This window comes from Parasteatoda tepidariorum, chromosome 8 (genome assembly GCF_043381705.1).
Source record: "Parasteatoda tepidariorum isolate YZ-2023 chromosome 8, CAS_Ptep_4.0, whole genome shotgun sequence".
Classification (NCBI taxonomy): Eukaryota; Metazoa; Arthropoda; class Arachnida; order Araneae; family Theridiidae; genus Parasteatoda; species Parasteatoda tepidariorum.
Genome location: NC_092211.1, coordinates 18,331,072 through 18,355,587, shown reverse-complemented (window position 1 = coordinate 18,355,587; position 24,516 = coordinate 18,331,072). Strand labels below are relative to the sequence as shown.

General features: G+C 27.8%; 1 protein-coding gene across 1 annotated transcript in view; it reads left to right on the top strand.

The window, feature by feature from the left end:
• LOC107456035 (homeobox protein ceh-30) overlaps nucleotides 1–11,809 on the top strand; it is a 43,223-nt gene extending 31,414 nt beyond the window's left edge. The window contains exons 3-4 of the mRNA XM_016073800.3: nucleotides 5,499–5,733; nucleotides 8,293–11,809. Of these exons, the coding sequence (XP_015929286.1) occupies nucleotides 5,499–5,733; nucleotides 8,293–8,647 (590 nt within the window). The 3' untranslated portion in view covers nucleotides 8,648–11,809. The remainder of the gene's footprint in view (nucleotides 1–5,498; nucleotides 5,734–8,292) is intronic.
• Nucleotides 11,810–24,516: the final 12,707 nt, after the last annotated feature.

The following is a 24,516-nucleotide window of genomic DNA, read 5'->3' as shown; positions in this document are numbered from 1 at the left end:
ATGGCCGCCGTCTGTCCGTCCGTGTCGTCTTAAATGCTTGCGTGTGGTGTTTATCTTAAATGCTCTCTTCTTGACTTCCGCCCCACTCTCTTTTCCTCTCTCTTTCTTGAGGGTGGTTGAGATAGATCGCATGCAACGTTTTTCTTTTTTAGGGTACTAGTACCGTACTATAATGTCACGCAGATTAATTTTTTTCCGTTATTTAATAAATGCCGTCAAAAGTGCGATATTAATGGGTCTTTAATAAAATAAATTTACCAAAAAAAAAAAAAAGATCCTCCTAGTTCCTAGTTCAAGAGCTCCTAGTTCAAAAATTGGCAACCAAGTTTTGATTATCAGTTTTTTTTTATATTTAGTTTAATTTATAAGATTTTTCTTTTTTTAAGAAAAATAATCTTGCTAAAGCTTTGACAATCTTGTCCAAGTAGTAAAGTTTGACATAAAAAATAATTAAATTATGACTAAGAATAATTAATGGGTCTTTAATAAAATAAATTTACCAAAAAAGAAAAAAATTAAAAAACTTACTATAAGGTTGTTTTTTACTCCTAGATCAAAAATTGGTAACAAAGTTTTGATTACCAATTTTTTTATATTTAGTTTAATTTATAAGATTTTTATGTTTTTAAAAAAAAAAAACCTTGACAATCTTGTCCAAGTAGTAAAGTTTGACTTAAAAAAATAATTAAATTATGACTAAGAATAATTAGTGTAAAAAATACATCGCTTCAGGAACTTTGTTGTTAATGATTAAGTTGTTAAAGATAAAGTAACGTTTTTAAAAATTATGCGTTACTAATCGTTTTTAAAAATTATACGTTACTAATCGTTATTGAAAATTAATACGTAATTCATATTTAAAATGATTGTTGATTCAAATTTCTTGTAAAAAATTTGCAAAAATAATGACTAAGTCGTTGTGGAAACTATTTGAAATTGCATTTTTGTTTTAAACATTTTTAATATTTTTCATTAAATTATATTTTAATTATTAAATTTTATATTTATATATATATATTTTATATATATTTATATTTTGTATATATTTTATATTTATTATATTATTATATTATATTATATTATATTTTAATTAATTAAAATTTATTTTTTGTTATTTTTACTTTGTTTAGATCTTTGAAAAAAAATTGTGAAAAGTGCTGTATGAACATATTGAAAGTACTTGTTACAATAGCGTTGACAGTTCGCAATCTTCTAAAATTCAAGAGAGGAATAAAACGTTAATAAAAAGTTAATAAATATATTAATAGATTGAGATTAATAAATTCATTAAAATAAATCTTATTGTTAGAATTTTATTAATATATTTTGGCAAAATACGCATAAAAACTATTCGTATAAAATACAAAACGTATAAAAATTCTGTGTCAATTTTGCAAATTAACTTAAAATGGCTTAAAAAAGTGAATGGGCACATTAAAAGAAGAAAAATGTTAAGTTTAATGAATTAATAAAAAAATGTAGGAGTATAAGAAATTTTTACCATCCTGATAAACTATGCAATAGTTTGCGAAAATTACGAAATCTCACAGAATTGAAAAATGAACATAAATACTTCGCGAAAGACTTGCACTTACGTTATTTTTTTTTCATTTGCATGACAGAGTTGGCATCTTTTATAAAATAAATTCATATCATTTAATAAACTTCTTCATTATCATGAAGCACAATTATCCAAAATCTATTTAAATAAATTTAAACGTGTAAAAAATAATAGAATAAATTTGACATAATTATTTGATAATTATTTTGTTAAGCTATAATCCAATTTAAACTTTGTCAATAAAAAAAAAAAAATTCTTATACATTTTCGTTATCAAAAAGCTATTATAAATCTTTTGCTTGAAAGGAAATTTTTTCATTTCACTAATCAGTAACGATATAAAGGTTCTACAATTAGTCTTATGTTAACAAAGTACTCAATCATTGAGATTTTTTTGAGGAGAATATTAAATACGTAGCAATGAAAATTGTTTATCGTTTGCTATTGTTTATCGTTAAAATTTTTTTTAAAAAAAAAACTAAATAAATCGTTTGGTACTGAGACATCTATATATGCTATATTATTTCTAAGTCTTCACATTTTTAAAACTGATTAATTGACCATTGGGTCAATTTCTTTTAAGTAATATTTTAGATCTTGGTCCATTGACTGAGGATACAAAACGCATGTGAGAGATAAATGTACTAATCGATCGAACAAAATGCTGATTATCTGATCAGCAAAAGGAAGTCGCCATCGAAAATTTCATTGTTTGCGACCAACGACCATCAAAAGAGATATCACCACTAATTGTTGTTCGCGAGTAAGCCTCCGTTGTTTTTGTTCGATTTGAACAGGAAACAGGGATGGTAGGAGAAGGCAATTTGGAGACAGAACGAAAATAGTTACAAAAATATCATTATGAAATACCTGATTGTTTTTATGGAATCGCATTAAATATTAAAACTTCTTTTGAAATGCATACAAAAAAACGAAAATGGAACAATTTGTGCAAAAGAAAATAATATTTATATCGTACTTTGTTCTTTTAAATACAATGCTTTCAGCCATATATTGAACGCTTATCTAAACAATTAAGGTCCGAAAATTCCATTTTTAATAATTTATTATTAATATTTCAATTTATTCCTTAAACTATTATTGTTCATGGTATATTTTGTTGTGCATTGAATGAAAAAAGTATTTTATTTATTTTATCTCCATTTATGTTTGCGTTTTAACGTTTATTATTGTTTTGACGAATAATTTATTTTCGATGGTAATTTATTTTTGATTGGAAAATAAAGTTCTACATTTTTTTTTAAATCAAATGGTTTTTTAGAGTTGCGTTTACTTTCTTTTAAAATGGAATGAATTAAAGGCTAATGGTAGAAAATATACAATTATCAGTTTCGTTCTTCTTTGCTGACACGTGATTTTTCAGTATTTTTACTGAATACATCTAGCTTTTTTTGAGCCTTGTTTTCAGTATTTTTTTAGTGTGTGTGATTAAGCATTAATGTCTCAAAATATACTGACAAATTGGCAACTCTATGCCATTTTAGTATTTTTTATTCTGATTGGGCCACGCGTGTATTCTCTGCCGCTTTGTGTATTTTTTCAATCGTCTGATTTAGATATTGAGTCATAGTTTGTTCAGGGATTGCATGATCGTCTGCTTTATGCATTACGTTAGATTTATATATTGCTCTGATGTTGATTTACTGACATATCATTTTCATTTTGCACCGTTTGTGACATTGTTTTCTGATTTTTTTATTTTATTTGATTCGTGTAGATCAAGGAAAAGAGTAGCGTTTACAGGGAAACAATTTTATTTAATTCATAACGATTAGATTATAGACTAAGTAATTTTTTTGAAAGAGAGAAAAATGTGCGGTCCTGTAAAATAAAGTGTAGCACACTGTTTCATTTACAGTACATAATTTCCCCTTAGTCTTTTGGTTTAATCGAAAATCTTTAAATCTGTAAAAGTTTCAGTAAAAAAACCTTTTTCTGTTTTTTTTCCCTCTCTTTTTCTTCCAAATAGCTAATAATGAGTTTTATAAAATCTAATGAAAAGCGCCCGACTTTCAAATGGCCCTAGGGGGGGGGGACCCTATCAAAATGGATTTTAAGTATCGAAATGTGTTAAATAGAAAGGAACATTTTAAGAACCAGAAATTAAAATTATAATTAAATTTTTTTTGTTCCAGAAAATTGCAATCTTTCTATTTTTATCTTGCGTATCCTGAAAATATTTGATTGTATGTAAATTCAAGAATATTTCACAACGATTAAAAATAGACTTAATGTCTGTGATTATACAAAATAATAAATAAAATCTATATTTCTTATTAATGGATGTTTATTTAGTCAATCACTAATGCAAACTACAGCACTCAATTTACCTCCAATGTAATATAGTTTCCCATTTTATTGATTACTAAACTTTCTCATAAAAGCCCCCAAGTAGGGAATATTTTATGTGGTACACAACAGCTATTAAAAAAAAAATTTAAAAGTTCCAATATTTCTTCGATTATACGCCTAGCAAAGGCTGGATGTTATAAAAAAGACGAAGAACGAACAAACTCTGAATGGAAGAAATAAAAATCGAGACGGAGGTACCAGAGATTGAAAGGGGCATTAGTAATAACCCACAAAAAGGACAATTTTCATCAACCTACAATGAAGAAAAAGAAAATTAAAATGAAAAAAAAAATTCGGGTAATTGACCACTGTCAGTTTTTTGAAGTGCTTGGCGACTATAGGTGTATAATTTCCCCCGGCGCCAGAATTTCGACGTTGGTAGCCGACGTTGTCACCGTCCTCCCTGTAATCATCTACATTTTACCTGCCCGAAAAAGTTTACCCGAGCCCGTCCCTTTTGTTTTCTACTTTTCTATCATCTTCCCCGAATTTCCTATTCACAATATGGGCCTCACTTAAAACTTCTTTCTTTTTTCTTGGCGAACGTTTTGTTAAGTTCGGGAAATTAGTTGGAAGGGGGAGCTAATTCATTCATTTGATTTGAAAATGTGGGATGATTTTGGCTATTTTGTAGGAATGCTGTCTCCTATATTTCGCCAAGTAGGCTTTCGCTTATTGTTAAAAACTATTACTGATTTTTTTTCTTCTTGTCTATGACATAATAATTGCAGCTAAATGTTCACATATTTCTAGTTTTATTTAATTAAAGTTGCATAAGTATTATATTCTGTAGGTTTGTTGTGTATTTTAAATTAGTCGGTCTTTTAGTTCGCAATCTTTCATTTATATTTATTGACGACAAAAAATTTCTAAATATTTAATCACTTCAAAATTAAATAAATATATTTCAATTTAAGGAAAAAAGATACTTTTATATTATTTATATATAGCTGCCAACTTTACTGGATTTACCAGTAGACTCGTAGATTTTGACAGTTTCTACTGGTTTAATAAAAATTCTCCCGGATTTTGTACACTTTTAGATAATTTCTTAAAAATAAGTAAATTTCCTAAGGAAAAAAAATACTTATTGAAATCGAATTTTTACATAATAATTTCTACTTTTACTTTTTATTTTATTATTTATTTATTTTTTTGAATAAAAATAAATATTACTAATACATTATGTAGCGAGCTTCTTTAATAGTAATCAGTTAAAAACAAAAAAATTCAGAAATTTTCAGTTTATTTTTGTCCAGAACTACAACCTTAGACTATCAAAAATAGATTACTTCAATAAAGTTCGTCAATATTAAAGATTGCAGTGAGTTTAAATTCGTAAATATTAGCTTGATATATTTGTTTATATTACATTTACTTTCAGTAGTTAAAAAAAAAGGAACCCTATTGTTTTTTCGTATAAGGAATATTTATGTATTGCATAAAATATTTATTAATTCATTGTGAAATCTATAGGATATTTTTCTTTTTGTGTTTGGTTGCTATGCAATTTGGTTTAATAACAAAAAACTTAGTTAATTTTATTTTTCTCTTTTTTTTGCAGACGATCATTCTGGTCTGGAAGAAACAAACAGTAATGACCCATCCAGTAGTCCACCTTACAATCTAAAAGTTAAAAAACAGAGAAAAGCAAGGACGGCATTTACTGACCATCAGCTTCAAACGCTGGAAAAGAGCTTCGAGCGACAGAAATACCTCAGCGTCCAGGACCGAATGGAACTAGCGTCCAAACTCAATCTCACAGATACTCAAGTCAAAACATGGTATCAAAATAGAAGGTAACATAATCTTTATGTTTTAAGTTTGAATTTATTTTAGTGTAAAATTATTGAATTTAATTTTATTTGCATCATTAAATCAAAACAATTTTAATTCCGAAAATTTTATTCAAATTTTTTTTTTTATCTCTCTGTTTCAATTGTTGCGTAGTATGTATACCTTGTATCGAATGTATTAAACTCTTAAGGAACTTTTAAATTTTTTTTTTCTTTCCAAAAGTATATTTTTGGACTCTCGCTCCCCCTTTGTTATCAAAAATATGCAGATCACAAAAACATTCCATGCTTACCTAAAAAATAATTATACCGGAAGTCGTTTTTGCTTTGACTTTTATTGCAAGAATTATTTGTTAATAGATATAGTTTCACCTAAAATGAAATTTATTGCATAAAATATTGAAATTCCTTAAAGAAATACTCTTGCGACTTTGTACATGATGAAATTATTGAAATAATTATGTTGAAATTCGCTAATTTCCCTTTTAATTTTGGTTCTGGTTTGCTGCAATTTATTTCCATTGTTTAACTCTTATAATCTATATAGACATTTGCTATTATCAGGTTTTGTTTTGCTGTTATTGTTTAGTTCTTAATTTAATGTAACTTTGGTGTAAGATTAAATAAACTTTAAACAGTTATGGAATACAGTGTAGCAGTCATAATTTTTTACCTTAAAAAATTGGTTGAATTTGCCTTATTTTATTCCATAAAAAAATTAAAGCAGCAATTTAGAAAACGATTATGAATTTAGTCCGTTATTGATCGTTTGCTGAAGAAATTGTATTCTTTGTCTTACTTCAAAGTTTTTTTAATTATTTTTTTTGATTAATAAAATGTTGCAGGTCAAAGCATTTTTCTAATCACGAATTATTTACAAATGGTTTGTTCGATTTTGAGAAATTCGGAAGTTCACTTCAGTATACTTTCATACTAAGTTTAAACGTAGAATTTACCTTCATATTACCATTGAGAAACATAAACTTTAAAAATATAAACAGAATTTAACAAAACAATTATAAGTATCGTTTATTATTTATTGGATCGTTTGCTGAAGAATTTGCTTTTATTTTAACATAAGATAACAGCATCCTTAAACCTTAACTGTCTTTTAAAGCTAAAAATATCAATATTGAATAACAAAATAGCGTCGTTTTGTGAAAAGTTTCTTATAACAAAGGATTGAATTTTCAAAAATTACGAGTTTATCAATTTCGACTTAGTTATTTTAGTTTTATTTCCTCCATTGTTCAATAAATTTGTAGGCATTTCGCTTTGATTCTTCTAAAAGAATATCAGGTTCCGTTTTGCTGCCATTGTGCGTTTCTTATATTTTATTTTTATGCTACTTGGTATCGGATCAATTCAACTTTTAAACAGTTATACTGTATTGTGCAGCAAGGATAAATAATTCTTGTCCTTTAAATTCAATCGTTCTCCGACACCGGGTACTTCTACGCGATCGGAAATAACAAAGAGTTACATTTCTATAGTTTGTGAGTCAACCATTGTGAAAAATATCGTTTATCAAAATAGCTTGTGATCATTTATTGCCTATTTTTATAGCTTCATATGAAAAAAAAATCTTATATTCCAAGTTTAAACATATTTATTATACACGAATAATAGAACGAAAATAGTTTCTCTCGAAGTTAGAAAAAAAAAAAAAAAAAAAAAAACCGAATTTTTTTTTCATTTTAATCTTTTATTTTATTTTTAATTAATGTTAACTCGTAATGTAACAATATTAGAACACTTTGCTCATATGTTTATTTTAAAAACACGTTTAAAACTATTTTTTTAAATTTTTTACCAATGATAATATTTGAGAATAATTTAGCTTAAAAACCTGTAATTCTATTCAGTAACAAATGAACATTTAAAAAAGATTCCGAGAAGTCGTTTTCACAAAAATATAGTATTTAACTTATAACTAATATCATGATACCAACTCATTAGGGGCTTATTTATGTATAATCGTTTGGAATATATTTCTTCCCAAAAAAGTTGCTTTACTGGAAATAATTTTTATGATATCGTTCATATTCGATAAAAATTATTTGAGAAATACTTTTTTTTTTACTTGTATTGGAATAATTTAAATAAATATTTTTGCACTAAAGATTATTAAAATAATTTTTTTAAACAAATCGTCTGAATTTTTCAAATTTTAAATAAGTTGTCTGAGTTACAGTTAAAATATTGGATCGTCTGATTTTACAGACACTGAACTATATTGCAGCTGATTAGGTAATTTTTTCCGATTAGCTGTAAGCTTTTTATCTACAAAATAGAATTGTTTAATTTCAAAAATATAATTCAATTGATCCCTTAAAATATTTTAAAGTTCTAATCGAAATAATAAATAAAGTATGAAATAAACAGTAAAACGGATAATTCTAAAACGAATGCTTTTTCATTTAAAAACACTGAGCGTGTTTTTAAAAATTTATTCTATATTAATAAAATTATTAACAATAATATCGTGAAACTTTATGAACTTCAATTTTTGTTACATTTATTTTATAATTTATACATTATTTCTTTTCTTTCTTTAAATAGGACGAAATGGAAGCGTCAAACAGCTGTTGGTTTAGAACTTTTAGCCGAAGCCGGTAACTATGCCGCAGTTCAGCGTATGCTTCAGTCTACTCCTTACTGGCTGAATCAATATGCCGCTAATTTACCTTTTACCGCTGGATTACCAGGAATGGACATGTATTACCGACAAGGACTTGGTCTTCAGAAACCAATGGCTTACAGGATGTATCCATCTGCTCCAACGACAGCCATGGGATTGCCAGTCAATTTCTCTTCATCTACTGTGCCACCAATGGCTGCGGCAAGTGCCACTTCACCCACCTCATCTTCAGCGTCATCTTTACCTTCTTATTTCGCTAGGGAACCCCCTTGCTGAAAATAGATTGATAGCTATTTAAAAAAAATTTAATTTATTATTGTGATCCTCCGTCGAAAAATGACCAGAACTTGTAAATAACTCTTGGACTTTCTCAAACGTTCCAGAACTTGTACATATTTGTATAGAACTCTTGGACTTTCTCTTTGTCAACTATGAAAGAAAAGGTGGCTTCTAATATGAGTTGATGAATTTGGCTGACTACTAGTCTATGGCGCAGGTTTTGGCGAAAAATGATAGAAATGGCGATAAAAATCCAGGATTGAAGTTAAAAATAGGAGCTGCCTCAGTGATAAGACAAGAGTAAAAGAATGCCTGCACGCCAGGTTATTCACTTTCTATGGACAGTTACAGAAAATGAAAAACCATTTTGCACTTTTTTTTTAAAATTTCTTTTGATGAAGTTGCATATGTACATTAAAGTGTACATTTTGATGTACATTAAAGTGTACAATTTCTGTACATTTCATTTATGGCGCGCGTTTATGTAAAAAATAGAAAATTATAGCATCGCTTAGAATGCTGAAAAATGAATATACTTAAAATGATTTCTAATATTAAATTTTTTTTATGAGTGTTTTTGTTACGCAGCATAAAATTTAAAAAAAAAATAATAATAATATTTACATGAAAATATACATTGTTTTTGAAGGCACATTCATTTTAATTTTAAATTCTTAAAACAGATTATGAAGAATTACTTATATTATTACAATGTACTTTTATGCAATTTCAAAAGAATTAGCTTGCATTCTTTTCAATTTTAACTCATATAGTTTTTAATTATATTTTACAGCTAAACTTATTAACAGACCTAATAATTCATGATTTGATTTTAAAGGGTTAGACGATTAAAGGATTAGTGTAAGTTATAACTTTTCTAAAAGTATTAATTTTCTCTCTAAAATAGTCAATTTTTTTTCATCGAAGAAATAAGTTTTTTTCTGTGATCTCAGTTAATAACTAATTTAATATCGAACAGTGAATTTAATAATCCAATACTACTCGCTAATACGTAGCTATTTCACATCCATGGGCAAGAAACGAGACAGTAGAATTGTCAATTAATCCAGATATTCTTGCAATAACTACTTACCTTTTCGCTGCAAAAGTTTTCAATTGTGCGCACTACCTGTTATTTAATAATTCTTTTCAAATTAGGCATGCACATTTTCTGTTTTCTTTCTTTCCATTTTGATTTATGCATTTTCATTATAAAATTGCAAATTATTATATTCTCTTTGTGTTTTTCTTTCAATTAGATGCATCGTTTTTATTTATCCATTATGGTGTTAGGTATAGTTTTTATTGTTTTAAAAATTCTTTTGTTACGCTTCCTATACAATTTCGCTTCGGTTTTGGTGCTTTGTATTTCCAATTTTTTTGTGTGCTTCGTCTCTTTTCGTCTCCCTTTATTTTGTGGCGTTTCAGTTTATAGAGTAATGATTAAATTTTCTTTTGTCTTTTAAGTTTAATTTTTGTATTACAATGGAGCGACCGTAGCTGCTCAACAATTTGTAATTCAATGCCTAATTTTTGTTTTTTCGTAACGTAAGGCATAAATATACAGAGCCAGCGAAGGATAAAAAAAATATTTGCGCTTGTATTGACCTTTCCAAGTATTGTTTCGCCATCAAATTTTTTAAATTTTTTTTTTTTTTTTAATTTATAGAAGCAGCATTGATATTGTGAATAGTTGTTTTAAGACCCCAAAAAATCTTTACACTTATAGTTGTATTGATTCAAGATTTCTTTTGACAGCACAAAAATCTTTACACTTGTAGTTGTATTGATCCAATATTTCTTTTGACAGCGCGAAAAATCTTTACACTTATAGTTGTATTGATCCAAGATTTCTTTTATTAGCACGAAAAATCTTTACACTTATAACTCTATTGATCCCGGATTAATTTTGACAGCACAAAAAAATCTTTACACTTGTAATTGTATTGATCCAAGATTTCTTTCACCAGTGCAAAGACCGTTTCAGATACAACTACAAAAGTAGTTGTATTGATCATTTTAAGATTTATTTATTTATTTATTTTTTTTTTTTGTCGATCGTTTAAAAAAATCAGTTTTATCAAGCATGCACCGTATTGGAATTGTCGCAATGATTCACTTAGTTTGAACACAAAGAAAAATGAATTTATGCAAAACTGTTTTAACTATATAAATCTTTATTGTTTCTAAACAGTTAGTTACACTTCTTCCAAGAAAGTCAAATCTATTATTTATTTCAAACTTAATTAAGCAAAAAATTGCAAAAGTAGTGAATAAACTGTAAAAAATGATTATATATTCAATAATTGTACAACTATTATAATTGTACAATTATTGAATGGATTTTCCTTTTTTTAATATGAATTAATAAAAGTGAAGTTACAGTTAACTATGAATTTTTTAGGCTGTAGCTATACAAAAAGTTTAGAAGAAATAAGAATAAAAAGAATGCAACTAATGTAAATTATGAAATTTATTTATCTTTATATATTAGCTCTTTTTTTTTTTTTAATGTTACAGTTTTAAGTTGAATTATTTCAAGAGTCTGCTAAACAAATAATTCAAAAATTGCTACATAAAATTTTGACAATTTTATTGTCATTATTAATATTTTTATTGCTTCAAACTCTAAAAAAGAAAAAATTGCTATATGTGCTATATATTTTCTTTCAGTTTATTAATTTCTCTTCATGTCCCCGGAATGTAAAAAGTGGTAGCATGTTTTTAATTTGAAAATGTTAGTTTTACAGTAAAACGACTAGCATACGCTTAATGAAAGGATAACTACTTTTGCGCTTGTATTTTTTAAAAAATAACTGGCTATTTGAATTTATGAAAACATGTATTTATTTGATTTATAATACTATTCTGTCAACCAATTTTTAATTTTCATAACCATTTGGCGCAGCTGTCACATTCTCACTTATAAATGTGTATTTTAACTCATTTTCAAAATCTTGTGTAAATTTGTTTTATTGTATAAAGATGCCATATTATCATATTGTAATATAATTTCACTGTTTAAAAAAATGTATTTATTTATATTTCAAATAATATCCATAATATCTGCATAGCAGATTTATATGCAGTGATACGCATTTGATTTGCAAAAAGATTATATGACTGTCGATCAGTTGAATAAAATGTTTTTAAAACATACATTTGTTCATTATTTCTTGCATCTGAGTGAAATAAAAATCACACCTGACTTAATCAATTGTTTGAAGTTTAAAATATGATAGTCTTCATTGAAATAATTTTATATTTTAAACAAACATTATGTATATATTCTGAATTGAAAAAGTTTGATTTACGTACAGTTATTTTTAAATTAATCAGATATTCTTTATTGAAATTTTTTTATTTTCTGGACATAACACAGCATATTGAATAAGAAATACTTTCGTCACTTAAATCGTTTTATTTCTAAATAAAAAAATTTTTTTAGTGAACCATATTCTTTGAAATAGTTTTATTTTTTTGAACGAATAATTTTGAAAGTATTCTAAATTGAAAGCTCTACTTTTTTTTTAATAAAATTGATATTATACATGGAACAAACAAATATGTATACATTTTTCAATTTTGGAGGGAATAAAAAATGAGATATTTCACTAACTTGTTACTTGAAATTCGAATGACTTAATTTTTAGAAAAAATGTTTCGTACATTTTGATTTTTTAAATTTTTTTTTTCCAGCTGTAATTTTAAGATACCGAAATATCAAAATGAAATTTTACTTTAAGTCAGTCTTTGGAAAACCGAATGAATTAAAGTATTTTTATCATGCATACTTTAATAAGATGATTTCAATTTTATTTTGTACATTAAAAATAATGTACGATAAATTGTATACGGTATAAACTGCATAAGAAGAAAATTGAAACAATCACCAAAACCAGTTTGATTACCTAAGAAAACGTCTTTTTTTTTTTTAAATTCTTGGTTCAATTTTTCTTTATTTCCTCCGGCATTCAATTGGTTTTGCTGTTTTCATTATCCTTCTGTATTATGAGTTCTGTATTATGATGACTTTTGTTAGCGATTTATATTTTTTCCATTAAATTATTAATTTTCAACCTGCAAAAATATATATCTTAAGTGTAGTCATCGAACAACACACTTTTTATAATTGAGTCATAGCAAAAAAAAAAAAAAAAAAAAAAAAAAAAAAAAAAAAAAAAAAANATTGAAATTGAGTCATAGTGGCCGGGATAGCCTGGTCGGTAGGGCGCTGGGCCCAAGTCCAAGAGGACGTGGGTTCGATCCTCGCCGACCGAAGACTCCCCGTGTAGTAAATGGTGATGCACGTTAAATCTGTCGAGTCTCAAAGTCCTCCATGTTCCCATAACAAATCAATNTCTGTATTATGATGACTTTTGTTAGCGATTTATATTTTTTCCATTAAATTATTAATTTTCAACCTGCAGAAATATATCTTAAGTGTAGTCATCGAACAACACACTTTTTATAATTGAGTCATAGCTAACCAAACTAAATCTTAACAAAATTGAGTCATTCCAGAAAAATTAATCATATTGAGTCATAAATAATTCGTAACGTACTGTACTGAATCATAGCAAATTGAGCCAGTAATATCTCATCGCTGATCAAGTTAACAAATTGTGTCCTTAACTCTTAGAGTAATCGTTCTGAGTCCTAAGAAGATGTGCTATAAATTACTCAATACTGGATAACTATACAGATTTAAATCTATATCATAAGTAAGACCAAAACTTTGTCAAAAGTTAGAAATTAATCGTTAGAAAGTTAGTGAAATTAATCTTTCAGAATTTTTTCAAATTTGGTCTGAAATTATTTACAAGGTTTTACATCTCTGTGTAGTTCTACAATAATTATTAAATGTGAATTTAATCATACAGACAAGAGCCAGTCTTAAAAAGGTTGATTTCTTACAACTAGCTTTTGATAAAAAAAAATTCTTACTTACGGTATAGATTTAAGTTTGTGCAATTATTAAAATTCACTTCAGTACCAATCACGTCAAACCAGATGTGAAGTAATTCACAATATATTTTATATTTTAAACTTGGTTTACATTATTTAACAAATGTGAATGATTTAAAAAAAAATTCACGTGTCTCTCTCTCGGTCTAGTTTTATAATAATTACTAAGTGCAAAATGAATCAATCATAATAATTTCGTGCACAATGAGAAATGATTTACGCATTTAACACGTTTCTCATTTCTGTTTTCTTGAAACTTTTACTCGAGGGAAAAAATTAGATTTAAGATTAAAATCCCCCAATACGAAATGTGTGAGAGAAAAAAAAATTTACATTTTTATTTGTCTTACAAATCAGAAAAAAAAATTTCCTTTTAGCTAAATCTGAAATATAAAACTTTAGATGCATTATTTTCGAAAGCTTTAGGGAGAGGATTTTTTGTACTAATAGAAGTTTATAATAAAACTGATATACCAAACATTTTTCATTTTAAGTGAAAATACCGATTTCTCCTTTTAAATTTACTTGAAAAACTCAGTTTAAATTTTTTTTCATTTTCTTTCAATGTCAGGAAAAAGTAAAAATGTTCAAATGGATTTCTTGAAATGAAATTGAAGGAGCAAAAATATTTTACATAAAATAATAAGTGATTTTAAACATTTCTTGTAACATTTCATCGAGTAATTAATATAACATCAATTGTATTAGTTTACTGTCGCTACTATCATAATGTTAATATTGCTAGTTCGTTTTAAATTACATGAGCCGGGAAAATTCTAATGAGGCTTGAAAATTTTTTCTTAAAAAAAGAGATGAAAAAATTTACTTTTTATGATGATTTTCATATTTAAACTAAATAAAATTATAAAACTAAGATTATGAGCCCTTTGACAAAAAATTTTTATTTAACATATTTTCCATACTTTCGTATTTTATATTAATTTAGATACAGATCGTGTACAGATCGTTGGGCTACCGAAGTGGGGGTACCATCCCCTCTGCCGAGGATTAAAATTGTGAGGGCATGTCTATGGATTATCCTCAGGGATGTTTCCCTTACCGTCGCCAATAGCCCATTGTGCAGCTCTAACGTCATTTGTGTTTCACCACCCCTTCCATTTATCTACTGATGCAAATGTGCCATTGTGACATCATCGAAACGGGTGTAGGTTTTCATAAAAAATTTCTATTTGCAGTTTTGATCGTTGTTTTTTCAGGAAATTTAATGTTATCACAAAAAATTACTGTAGTAATTTTAGACCAAATATTTCGTTTAAGTACTTTTTAGCAAAATCAAATTGCCAACTGTGAACTATGAAACCAAAATTAAAATAAATAAATAAAATTAAATAAAAAATCAAATTTGTGGTGAAGGTTTGTCATTGCGACACTCAAATGCGCATAGATTTTAATAATAATTTTACCATTTGTGGTCTTATACGTTGTTCTAAATTAAAATTAATATTACCCCAAGGAATTACTCATGTAATTTTACACCAAATATTTTGTTTGATTTTATTACTATTTAGCTGGTTAAAATTGTCTACTGCGAACCATGAAACCAAAATTTAAATAAATAAATAAAATAAAGAAAAATCAAATTTGAGGTGGTTGATCATTGTGACCCCAAAACGCGCAAAGATTTTAATAAGAATTTTACCATTTGTGGTTTTAAAAATTGTTTTAAATGAAAAGTAAAACACAAGGAATTACACTTGTAATTTAAACCAAATATTTCTATATACTAACTCAAATTGTCTACTGCGAATAATGAAAGCTAAATTAAAATAAATAAATAAAATAAGAATATTAAAATTAGGTCTTCTAAATTCCATCGTAAAGTTAAATTTGTCATTTTCTAAGTTGATTTTCACCTTAATTAAATTTATTTAAATAAGGTGAAAATAAAATTTAGATTTACAATTGAAACCTCTTGACTGACACCGAAACGCCTATAGAATTTGATAAAAATTTTGCTATTTGCGAGTTTAAACGGCGCGTTTTATAGAATTTAATATTATAGCAAAGATTTACCAAATTTTTCGTATTTTATTACTTTTTAGTGGATTCAAATTGCCAACTGAAAAACCCTGAAAACAAAATTGAAGTTAATTAATAAAATAAAATAAGTAACATTTGAGATCTTTTAAATTCTACCACAAAATTACGTATTCATTAACTTGTCACTTTCTAAGTTGATTTCCGCATTAAAACCGGACCCTGATACCTAAAAAAGAAAACGATAATTTGGATTTACGATTGAAACTTCTGCGCTAACACCGAAACGCGTGTAGATTTTATTAAAAACTTTAACATTAGTAAATTTAAACGTTGTTTTTAAATGAAAGGGATTCTACCACAAAAAATTACTTTTGTAATTTTCACACGAAATATTTTGTTTTATTTTTATTACTTTTTAGCTGACACAAATTGCCAACTGAAAAACCATGAAACCAAAATTAAAATAAATAAAAAGAATAAAATTTGAGGTCTTCGAAATTCTTCCACAAAATTACGCATTCATTAACTTATCACTTTCTAAGTTGATTTTCACCTTAAAATCGACCCTGATACCTAAAAAAGAAAACAATAATTTGGATTTACGATTGAAACTTCTGCGCTAACACCGAAAAGCATGTAGATTTTAATAAAAACTTTACCTTTCGTAAATTTAAACGTTGTTTTTAAATGAAATGGATTCTACCACAAAGAATTACTTTTGTAATTTTCGCACGAAATATTTTGTTTTATTTTTATTACTTTTTAGCTGACACAAATTGCCAACTGAAAAACCATGAAACCAAAATTAAAATAAATAAAAAGAATAAAGTTTGAGGTCTTCGAAATTCTTCCACAAAATTACGCATTCATTAACTTATCACTTTCTAAGTTGACTTTCACCTTAAAACCGACCCTGATACCTAAAAAAGAAAACAATAATTTGGATTTACGATTGAAACTTCTTCGCTAACACCGAAAAGCGTGTAGATTTTAATAAAAACTTTACCTTTCGTAAATTTAAACGTTGTTTTTAAATGAAAGGGATTCTACCACAAAGAATTACTTTTGTAATTTTCAGACGAAATATTTTGTTTTATTTTTATTACTTTCTAGCTGACACAAATTGCCAACTGAAAAACCATGAAACCAAAATTAAAATAAATAAAAAGAATAAAATTTGAGGTCTTCGAAATTCTTCCACAAAATTACGCATTCATAAACTTGTCACTTTCTAAGCTGATTTTCACCTTAAAGCAGACACTGTTACCTGAATAAGAAAACAAAAATTAAGATTTACGATTGAAACCTGTAGAGGTGGACAAAACTGCGAAATCGTGACCATTAAGAACTTATACCCGTTCTTACACCCTAATAACAGTAATAATAACGGCTGGAAGAGCGGTATCAAAATGAAAGAAAAACTGTGAAACTGCTTCTTTCTCACACATTTGGAAAATGAGACGCATACAATGCATAATATGCATACAATGATATACAAAATAGAATAATGCGACATCTTGCCGAAAACTTGAACTTTTTTTGCCATTTTCTGTTTTATCGAATAATCGCCATCTACAGTCGCGGTTATGATTTATGGGTGATAGTGGAATATGAGATTTTATTATAGTCTGCGGCCGAATAGTTCTTTTATATCTTTTATTTAACGTTTAGCTTTTTTTTTATTTTTAGATTTTTAACTGTCTTCTAAGACAAGTAAATGGAAACAGTTGAAGAATCAAATTGTAATGAGAACTTGATTTGAATTTTTAAAAAGATGGATCTGCAATAAAAAGTTATTACACCGCCAAGTTCACGTATTCAGTCTTATAAAAACATCTGAATACCTGATTTTGAGATGGACATTAGGATTTATCAAAACTTTTAATCGAAATTCATGCCTTCAATTCGATAGAACGTATCTCTTTGCAGTTAGAACGTTTTCAGTTTATCAAAAAAATGTGACCAATTTTATTTATTTACTTATTTATTTTATTGTACCTAAAACATAAATTTAAAATATTTTTCAGTGTTGCTAAGTCAGCGTGGGGTCGCGAGGGATAGGGCGTTCGCCTCCCAATTGGTGTCCCAGGTTCGAATCCAAGCTGTAGGTGGTTGATACGAATTCTGCTCCTGGTTCGCACTGACCACGATGCTGACGTGGTTTTCTTCCCTGTGAACGTAAATTTGTATTAGTCCCATCAGAAAAGTCCTCCAAGAAGACTAGTTTGTCCTAATGTTTTATACAGGAATACCTTGTTTTCTGGGTTGAGTTCAAAATCACAAGACTACGAGGTTGAACATTAATAGTCGTAACGAATTTTCAACGCCAGTTATAAAATAAAAAATAACTACTAACTCAACAGTTATGACTTTTTTTTTTGTAAGAAGAGATACGGAAAAAAAAAAGAGACATATTTAAATGGAAATCTTAGCTTCATTGAAAATTCTAAACAAAAATGGAACATTCGTTTTTATTTCTTTATTCTAAGATGATTTAATTGAAATAGACTAATTGTTGCTGTTGGTTCGCGTCACACTTGAGTTGCGTAATGGGCTATTGCTACTATAAGGGAGGATTCCTGAGGATGATCTGAAGACATGCCATTACAATTTCGATCCTCTGCAGAGGGGATGACCCCTCTGCTTCGGTAGCCCAAAGACCTGCGCGTAAAGTCGAGCACTTTACGGTAGAACATTTTAACAAGGACAGATCCCGCTTTCCCTCGGTTTATTTGCAGACTGATCAAAGCGGTCACCCACCCGCACATTGATCGTAGCCAGCAATGTTTGACTTCGATGTTTTATTGGGAATCATGTCTTAGCGATCAGTCCACTGTGGGACGAAATACACTAATGTGACAGCAAAATCAAAATTTAAATCATACTTACCTCATAATTTAAATCACTCATGTTATAATCAAACGCAAATGAGTTAAAAATATTTTTTTTAAAGTTTCAAATTGAAATTCTTACTTTTTATGCAACTATGAATCAATTAAGTGCTTTATTTTCAAATTCATGTATATTTTCTTAATGTTCAAACTGAATCCAAATATGAGCCATTTCATATTGTATTCAAACTTTAGCCATTTACATTTAATATTATTGAAATTAACGCTATTAAATTTTCAAACTGAAATCTCATAATATTAAAAATTTGTATATTTTTAGATTTTCAACCTGAAACTCTCATATTCTATTCAAATGTAACTCAGTTAAAAATAGTTTCTTTTATTAAATTTATATATATGTATATATTTCAAGCTGAAATGCTCAGATTTTATGCAACTATGAGTCAGATAAAATTCATCTTTTCAAATTACTGTCTATTTTCAAATATCGAACTTTTATATACTAGTACTGAAGCATACTTTCATATACTTCAGTTATATAAAACTGAAACATTTTTAAATTTAACCCAAATTTTAAATTTTTAGACTGACGCTCTCATTATATTACTCAAATAGGAGTCAGTCACATTTTAAATTTATACATATATTTTATATTATTAAACTGAAACACATTTATTGTATGCTAAACTGAACCTGATAAGCTTTGTTTTTTTTTAAAGTTTATCCATGTTTTTAAATTTTCAAACAAAAATTCGCTTGATAAGCAACTATTAATCGGAGAAAAATTTTCAATTATGCCCTACAGTTTCAATTGCGATTTTTTATTTTATTTGACTTTTCAAAACTTATCGCTACGATCTCTATCGACTTATCACTACGTCAAAAACCATCCACAAACTGATAATATATAACTTATTACAACTTATCTTCTCTTTCGTCTTCATCATAATACAATGACCAGTAGCTGTAGGAATAACTTGTCTAAAAAAAAAGTAATAAAATCTTTTTTTTTCCCGAACAAAACAAACAATAAAAGAAAAGGGCACTTTAGATAGTAGCCCCATCCTGACCCTCTACAAAAGATAATTTAGCTAACAAAATAATCACTTGGCCAAATTTCAGAAAGATCAGACAGTCAGACACTCAGTCGGTGTGGGAGGAGGCCTTAGAGCAAATAGAGTTTTCGAACGTTTTTTTCTTTTTTCTTTATCATCCTTTAAATCAAACCGCGGATCGTTAGGAAGTAGTAAGGTATAATCAAGCACCGAAGAGACCTGTAATAACAATAAAAACCTTCGAGCCTGTACTCACTGACATTCCCACGAGAGGGGTGGTGGGATGGGGCAGTCTCCACCCCCACACAGTCCCATCTGGAGGTGTGAAACTGTTCTTACGCTGTAAATACCTCTTGAATCATGAAGTTTTAAAATGAATAGGTCTTGATTTCTTTTTAATATCGTTTCTTGGGTATTTGATTCTTCAATGTATTAAAAAGGTACATGAGAAAGTGGTTTGAATTGCACAAAAAAAAGGGCTCTTTTTAAATTCTTAGTTTTTTAAAAATGTTACATATTAATTTATATTAAATAGCAAGGGTACACGAATAAATTTTCTTAGAGTGAGGTGCAAGAAAAACGAGATTGATCGAATAGTTCTGGAGGAATGCGAGTTTAAGAATACAGCTCTTTTGAAATTTTATTACTCAGAAACTATTCGAGAAATGTATTGATTTTTTTTTTTTTTTTGTCATTTAAAATAAAATTTAAATCTGTGTACCTTCCAATTTAAAAAAATTTCAGCCACAATTTAGTAAAATAACAAAAACTAATAATTATTACTCGCGATACTGTAACTCAGAACTATTTTTAGAGCTAATTTTATAACTGATTGCAAACTATATTTCGATTTTCTTGAAAAACTTCACGTGTTAGCGTGAAATATGCAAAAAATTCAAACTTAAATTACCCTCTTGATCAAACTATTGGGATTATATTTTCCATATTATACAGCCTCACATATCTTGATGATTAAAAATCCAAATCCGTCGTAAAAATGGTATATTTATTCAGATACGGAAAATTTTTTTTTTTTGTGCCTGTTTTCGTAACTTAAAATATCAACTGATTAATAATTTAATCAACTAATTAAGAATATCATCAGCTAATTAATAAACATATTAAAGAAATCCCTTTTTAATTCTTTTAAGTTCCCCTTTTATTCATTTAGTTTGTGAAAATTCGATCCTTAGAACATAAGTCATGCAGATTGATATCATTTTTTTCTTCACAGTAACTCATCAATTCCTGAATCTATCTTAAGTTAAATTCTTCAAAGCAGTGTATCCAACAACACATACAGCCTAAGTAACGAAAATTGTACAAAGAAAATACTGAATAATCCAATTGGAAGTAGAGCCATTGTAATAGCGATAACTATTGACCTGGTGTTTATTGTCAATTTGTTTAGGTATGATTATTCATTCTACATAAGTAGCAACTTGACATCTGTTTTCTGTTTCTCAACAGGAAACAGATATCAAGTATATCATCAGAATTATAAAGTAAGAATAACGAATGTCTTCCTATAGTGTAAATACAAGGAATTTTTGCAACTGTACACGTATAATGGGTTTCCAACTGGATTTAAAACCACATTGACACTTTTACAAGTCAAATGTTTGATTACTTTCCATAGAACTTGAATATGAAAGAAACTATATAATTACAACTGCAGAAATATGGTACTAAAAATTAGCACTGTGCCTATGCAAACTAACTTCAGTACTCATTTTTATGAACCTGTCAGCTATAGAATGGGTAGTAAGAATAGTGAATACTGACTTCCTATAGTGTAATATAGAAGAGTTTTTACACGTGTGCCCATATAATTGGCTCCCATGGGGTTCTAAAGAGATAGCAGATCCATTGTAATTCTTTAAAATCTTGACTTTTCAATACTTTTCAACGAAAACTCTTACAAACCTATAATTATAGAAGAAATATTTTAACAAGGAGTAGAATTGCAATGCATGGTTGTAAGGAAACTAAACTTTCAGAATTATCAGCAATACTTAGTTTTAATTATTTGTACGTTATTTATTAGATAATAAATTTAATATGCTTTCGCACGGTGAAAAAAATTCTGGCAAATTTACCGTATTGTATGGTAATGACATTTCTGGTAAAAAAAAAATATATAATTCCGGTTATGAAAAAAATACATAGTATTTCTAAATTATTCATTCGGTAAATTTTCCGTTCATATAGTAAAAGTTTACCGGAAATTCTGGTTTTTAAAATTATAGTTCTTATAACCACACATTTACTAAAAACCGAATTAATGGTTTTTATTCTATGCTGTAAGATATTATGATAAAATTACGAAATTTTTTCACATTCACTACATATTATCACATAATATAATGGTTATGGTTAATTTAACAAAAGTCATTACCAAAGAGCTTCGTTAAAAATAACCGAGCTTTTTGATGTTGACATAGAGCCAGAAACACGGTAAATTTAACCATATTCTAGTAGTTTTGACAATACTTTTTTTTTCTTAGTGCAATGATTTATTTATTTATTAAATTTTGAAACTAAATTCCGGTGTTAGAAAAAAATGGATACAGAAAACAGATTATTCAGAAAACAGATTCTGGAAACAGATTATTCTGTGAGAGAAGAGTTTTCCAACCTGTTAAGTTAAACTATGTGGTTCCATCCCTGCTCGCTTAGTCCACTAACCCCGTGATTACTTCGCAATCATTTTAGTTTCTTGACCATTCATAGATAAATTCTAGACCTTAGCAGATCTATTCTTAACCAACGGGGGAGGGGGCCTTTTCTGGAAACAGATTATTCCGGGAAAGACGATTTTTTAAGACACTTTTTAAGAAATTTTAAGTGGCCCCGCACATTGCTCGCTTCACTCACCCATCTCCACTCATGCTCAGCATAAATTTCGATTTTGCAACCATGTACTTAGTATTTCCAAATCAATATTACGTAATAATGCCTCTTTCTTGAAAACCAAATTCAACAATTTGGGTCGTCCAATCAGAAAAGATGTACCTTATTCTACAATATCATTCCGAAATCATTAGAAAAAAAATATATTATACATTTGCCAGTTTTCGGTTTTCAGAAAATATCTGTCTTTTTGCGGCATTTGCATTGAGAGAATTCACTTTTAATAAGTTTAAACAACAATAAAAATCTATAATCTAAAAAGATAGCAAAATGCATAGTATTTAATGACACATAAAAAATAACTCACCATATAGTTTTATTGCTTTAAATGTTTTAGAAAAAAAAAAAATTCGTAGAAGTTTTGAAAGTTACTAAACGCTATTTCTCCGTAATAAAGCGATGGCGATGCGTTGCATTAAGCTAAATGCTTTTGACTACAGCCGTATCCTCAAACGAATATAGATAGTAATTTCTCCATTTTTACAAAAGATCCCTTTGATGGAAACCCATTCCTGGAAACTGGAATAACGAACAAAAACTCGAATAACGAATAAACAAGTTTAATTTAATTTTTTACCCGCTGTTTTTTTTCCCCTCCCAAAATTAAGATTTTGTATCAAAATTAAAAATTTTGCAAGTTTAATTTTTTTTTAAAATTGTTTTTCTGATTAAAATTTTTACGAAAATAAAGAGTTTTTAGTACCTTACGTAAGCATAGCTCATATCCCTTCTCGAATTGTCAGCAAGAATAAGCAAATCACAAAACCCTTAGTTTAAATTTTATCCCAGTAAAATCGGGACCTGCGTCTGTGGAAGCAAATCAGTCTCAATATCATTTAATAAAATACTTTTTTATTTTAATGCTACTGACTGTGCTCTATAAAATAAAAATGAGTGAGAGTGAATTTGTACTCAGCCATTCTCAGGAATCGAACCCATGAAGTCTGAAGGGCAAGCAAGCGCCCAAATTCCTGTCCAATCTAGACATACTGTGGAACGGTTTTAAAATTAGATTACGTTGAATTTTACTCAAATATTCCTTAACTACAATGTTTCAGTTGAATTTATGCTCAACTTCATTTACTAACTCCCTTACTGCAATTTTTAGTCGCATTTATGTTCAACTTTGCTCATTGACTCTTCCATTACAATGTTTTAGTTTGATTCCGGTTCAACTTTGGAACTTTAATCAATTACTTCAGTGTTTCCCAAACTTATGACTTTTGCGTACCCTTTTTAAATTTTTCGTAGCGCTGTGTACCACTAATAAAAAAGTGAATGTAATTTTTCAAAATATGTCTATTTTTACTATAAAAAAATTGCACAAAAGTTAAGAATCACAACTGGCTCTTAACACCGTTAATTATTAATTGTTAACTCAGCAAAAAATAGCCAATAGAAAAATACGTAATCGTAAATTTTCATGGCTAGCTTTGTTTTTATATAAAATTTGTTTGAAATTTTTAAAAAATTTTTTTGTTTCGTTTGTTGCAAGATATTTCGCATAAGAACGTGTACCCCCTCTGAACTGTTCCCGTACCCCTGGGGGTACGCGTACCACACTTTGGGAAACACTGAATTACTTATTTGTTACAATGTTTAAGTTTGATTTATGTTCAACTTTAAAACTTAATGAATTACTAATTTGATACAATGCTTCAATTTGATTCCGGTTCAAATTTAGAATTTCAATGAATTACATTTGCTACAATGAATTAAGATTTATTCTGGTTCAGCTTTAGAGCTTTAATGAACTATTCATTTTCTACAATGTTTTAGTTTAATTAAGGTTCAACTTTAGAAATTTAATTAATTACTCATTTGCTACAATGTTTCATTTTGATTTCGGTTTAAATTTAGAATTTTAATGATTTACTCATTTGCTAAAATCAGTTTGATTCCGGTTCAAATTTAGAAGTTTAATGAATTACTTATTTTTTACAATGTTTAAGCTTGATTTATGTTCAACTTTATAACTTTAATGAATTACTCATTTGCTACAATGCTTCAATTTGATTCCTGTTCAAATTTAGAATTTTAATGAATTACTCATTTGCTACAATTTTTTAGTTTTATT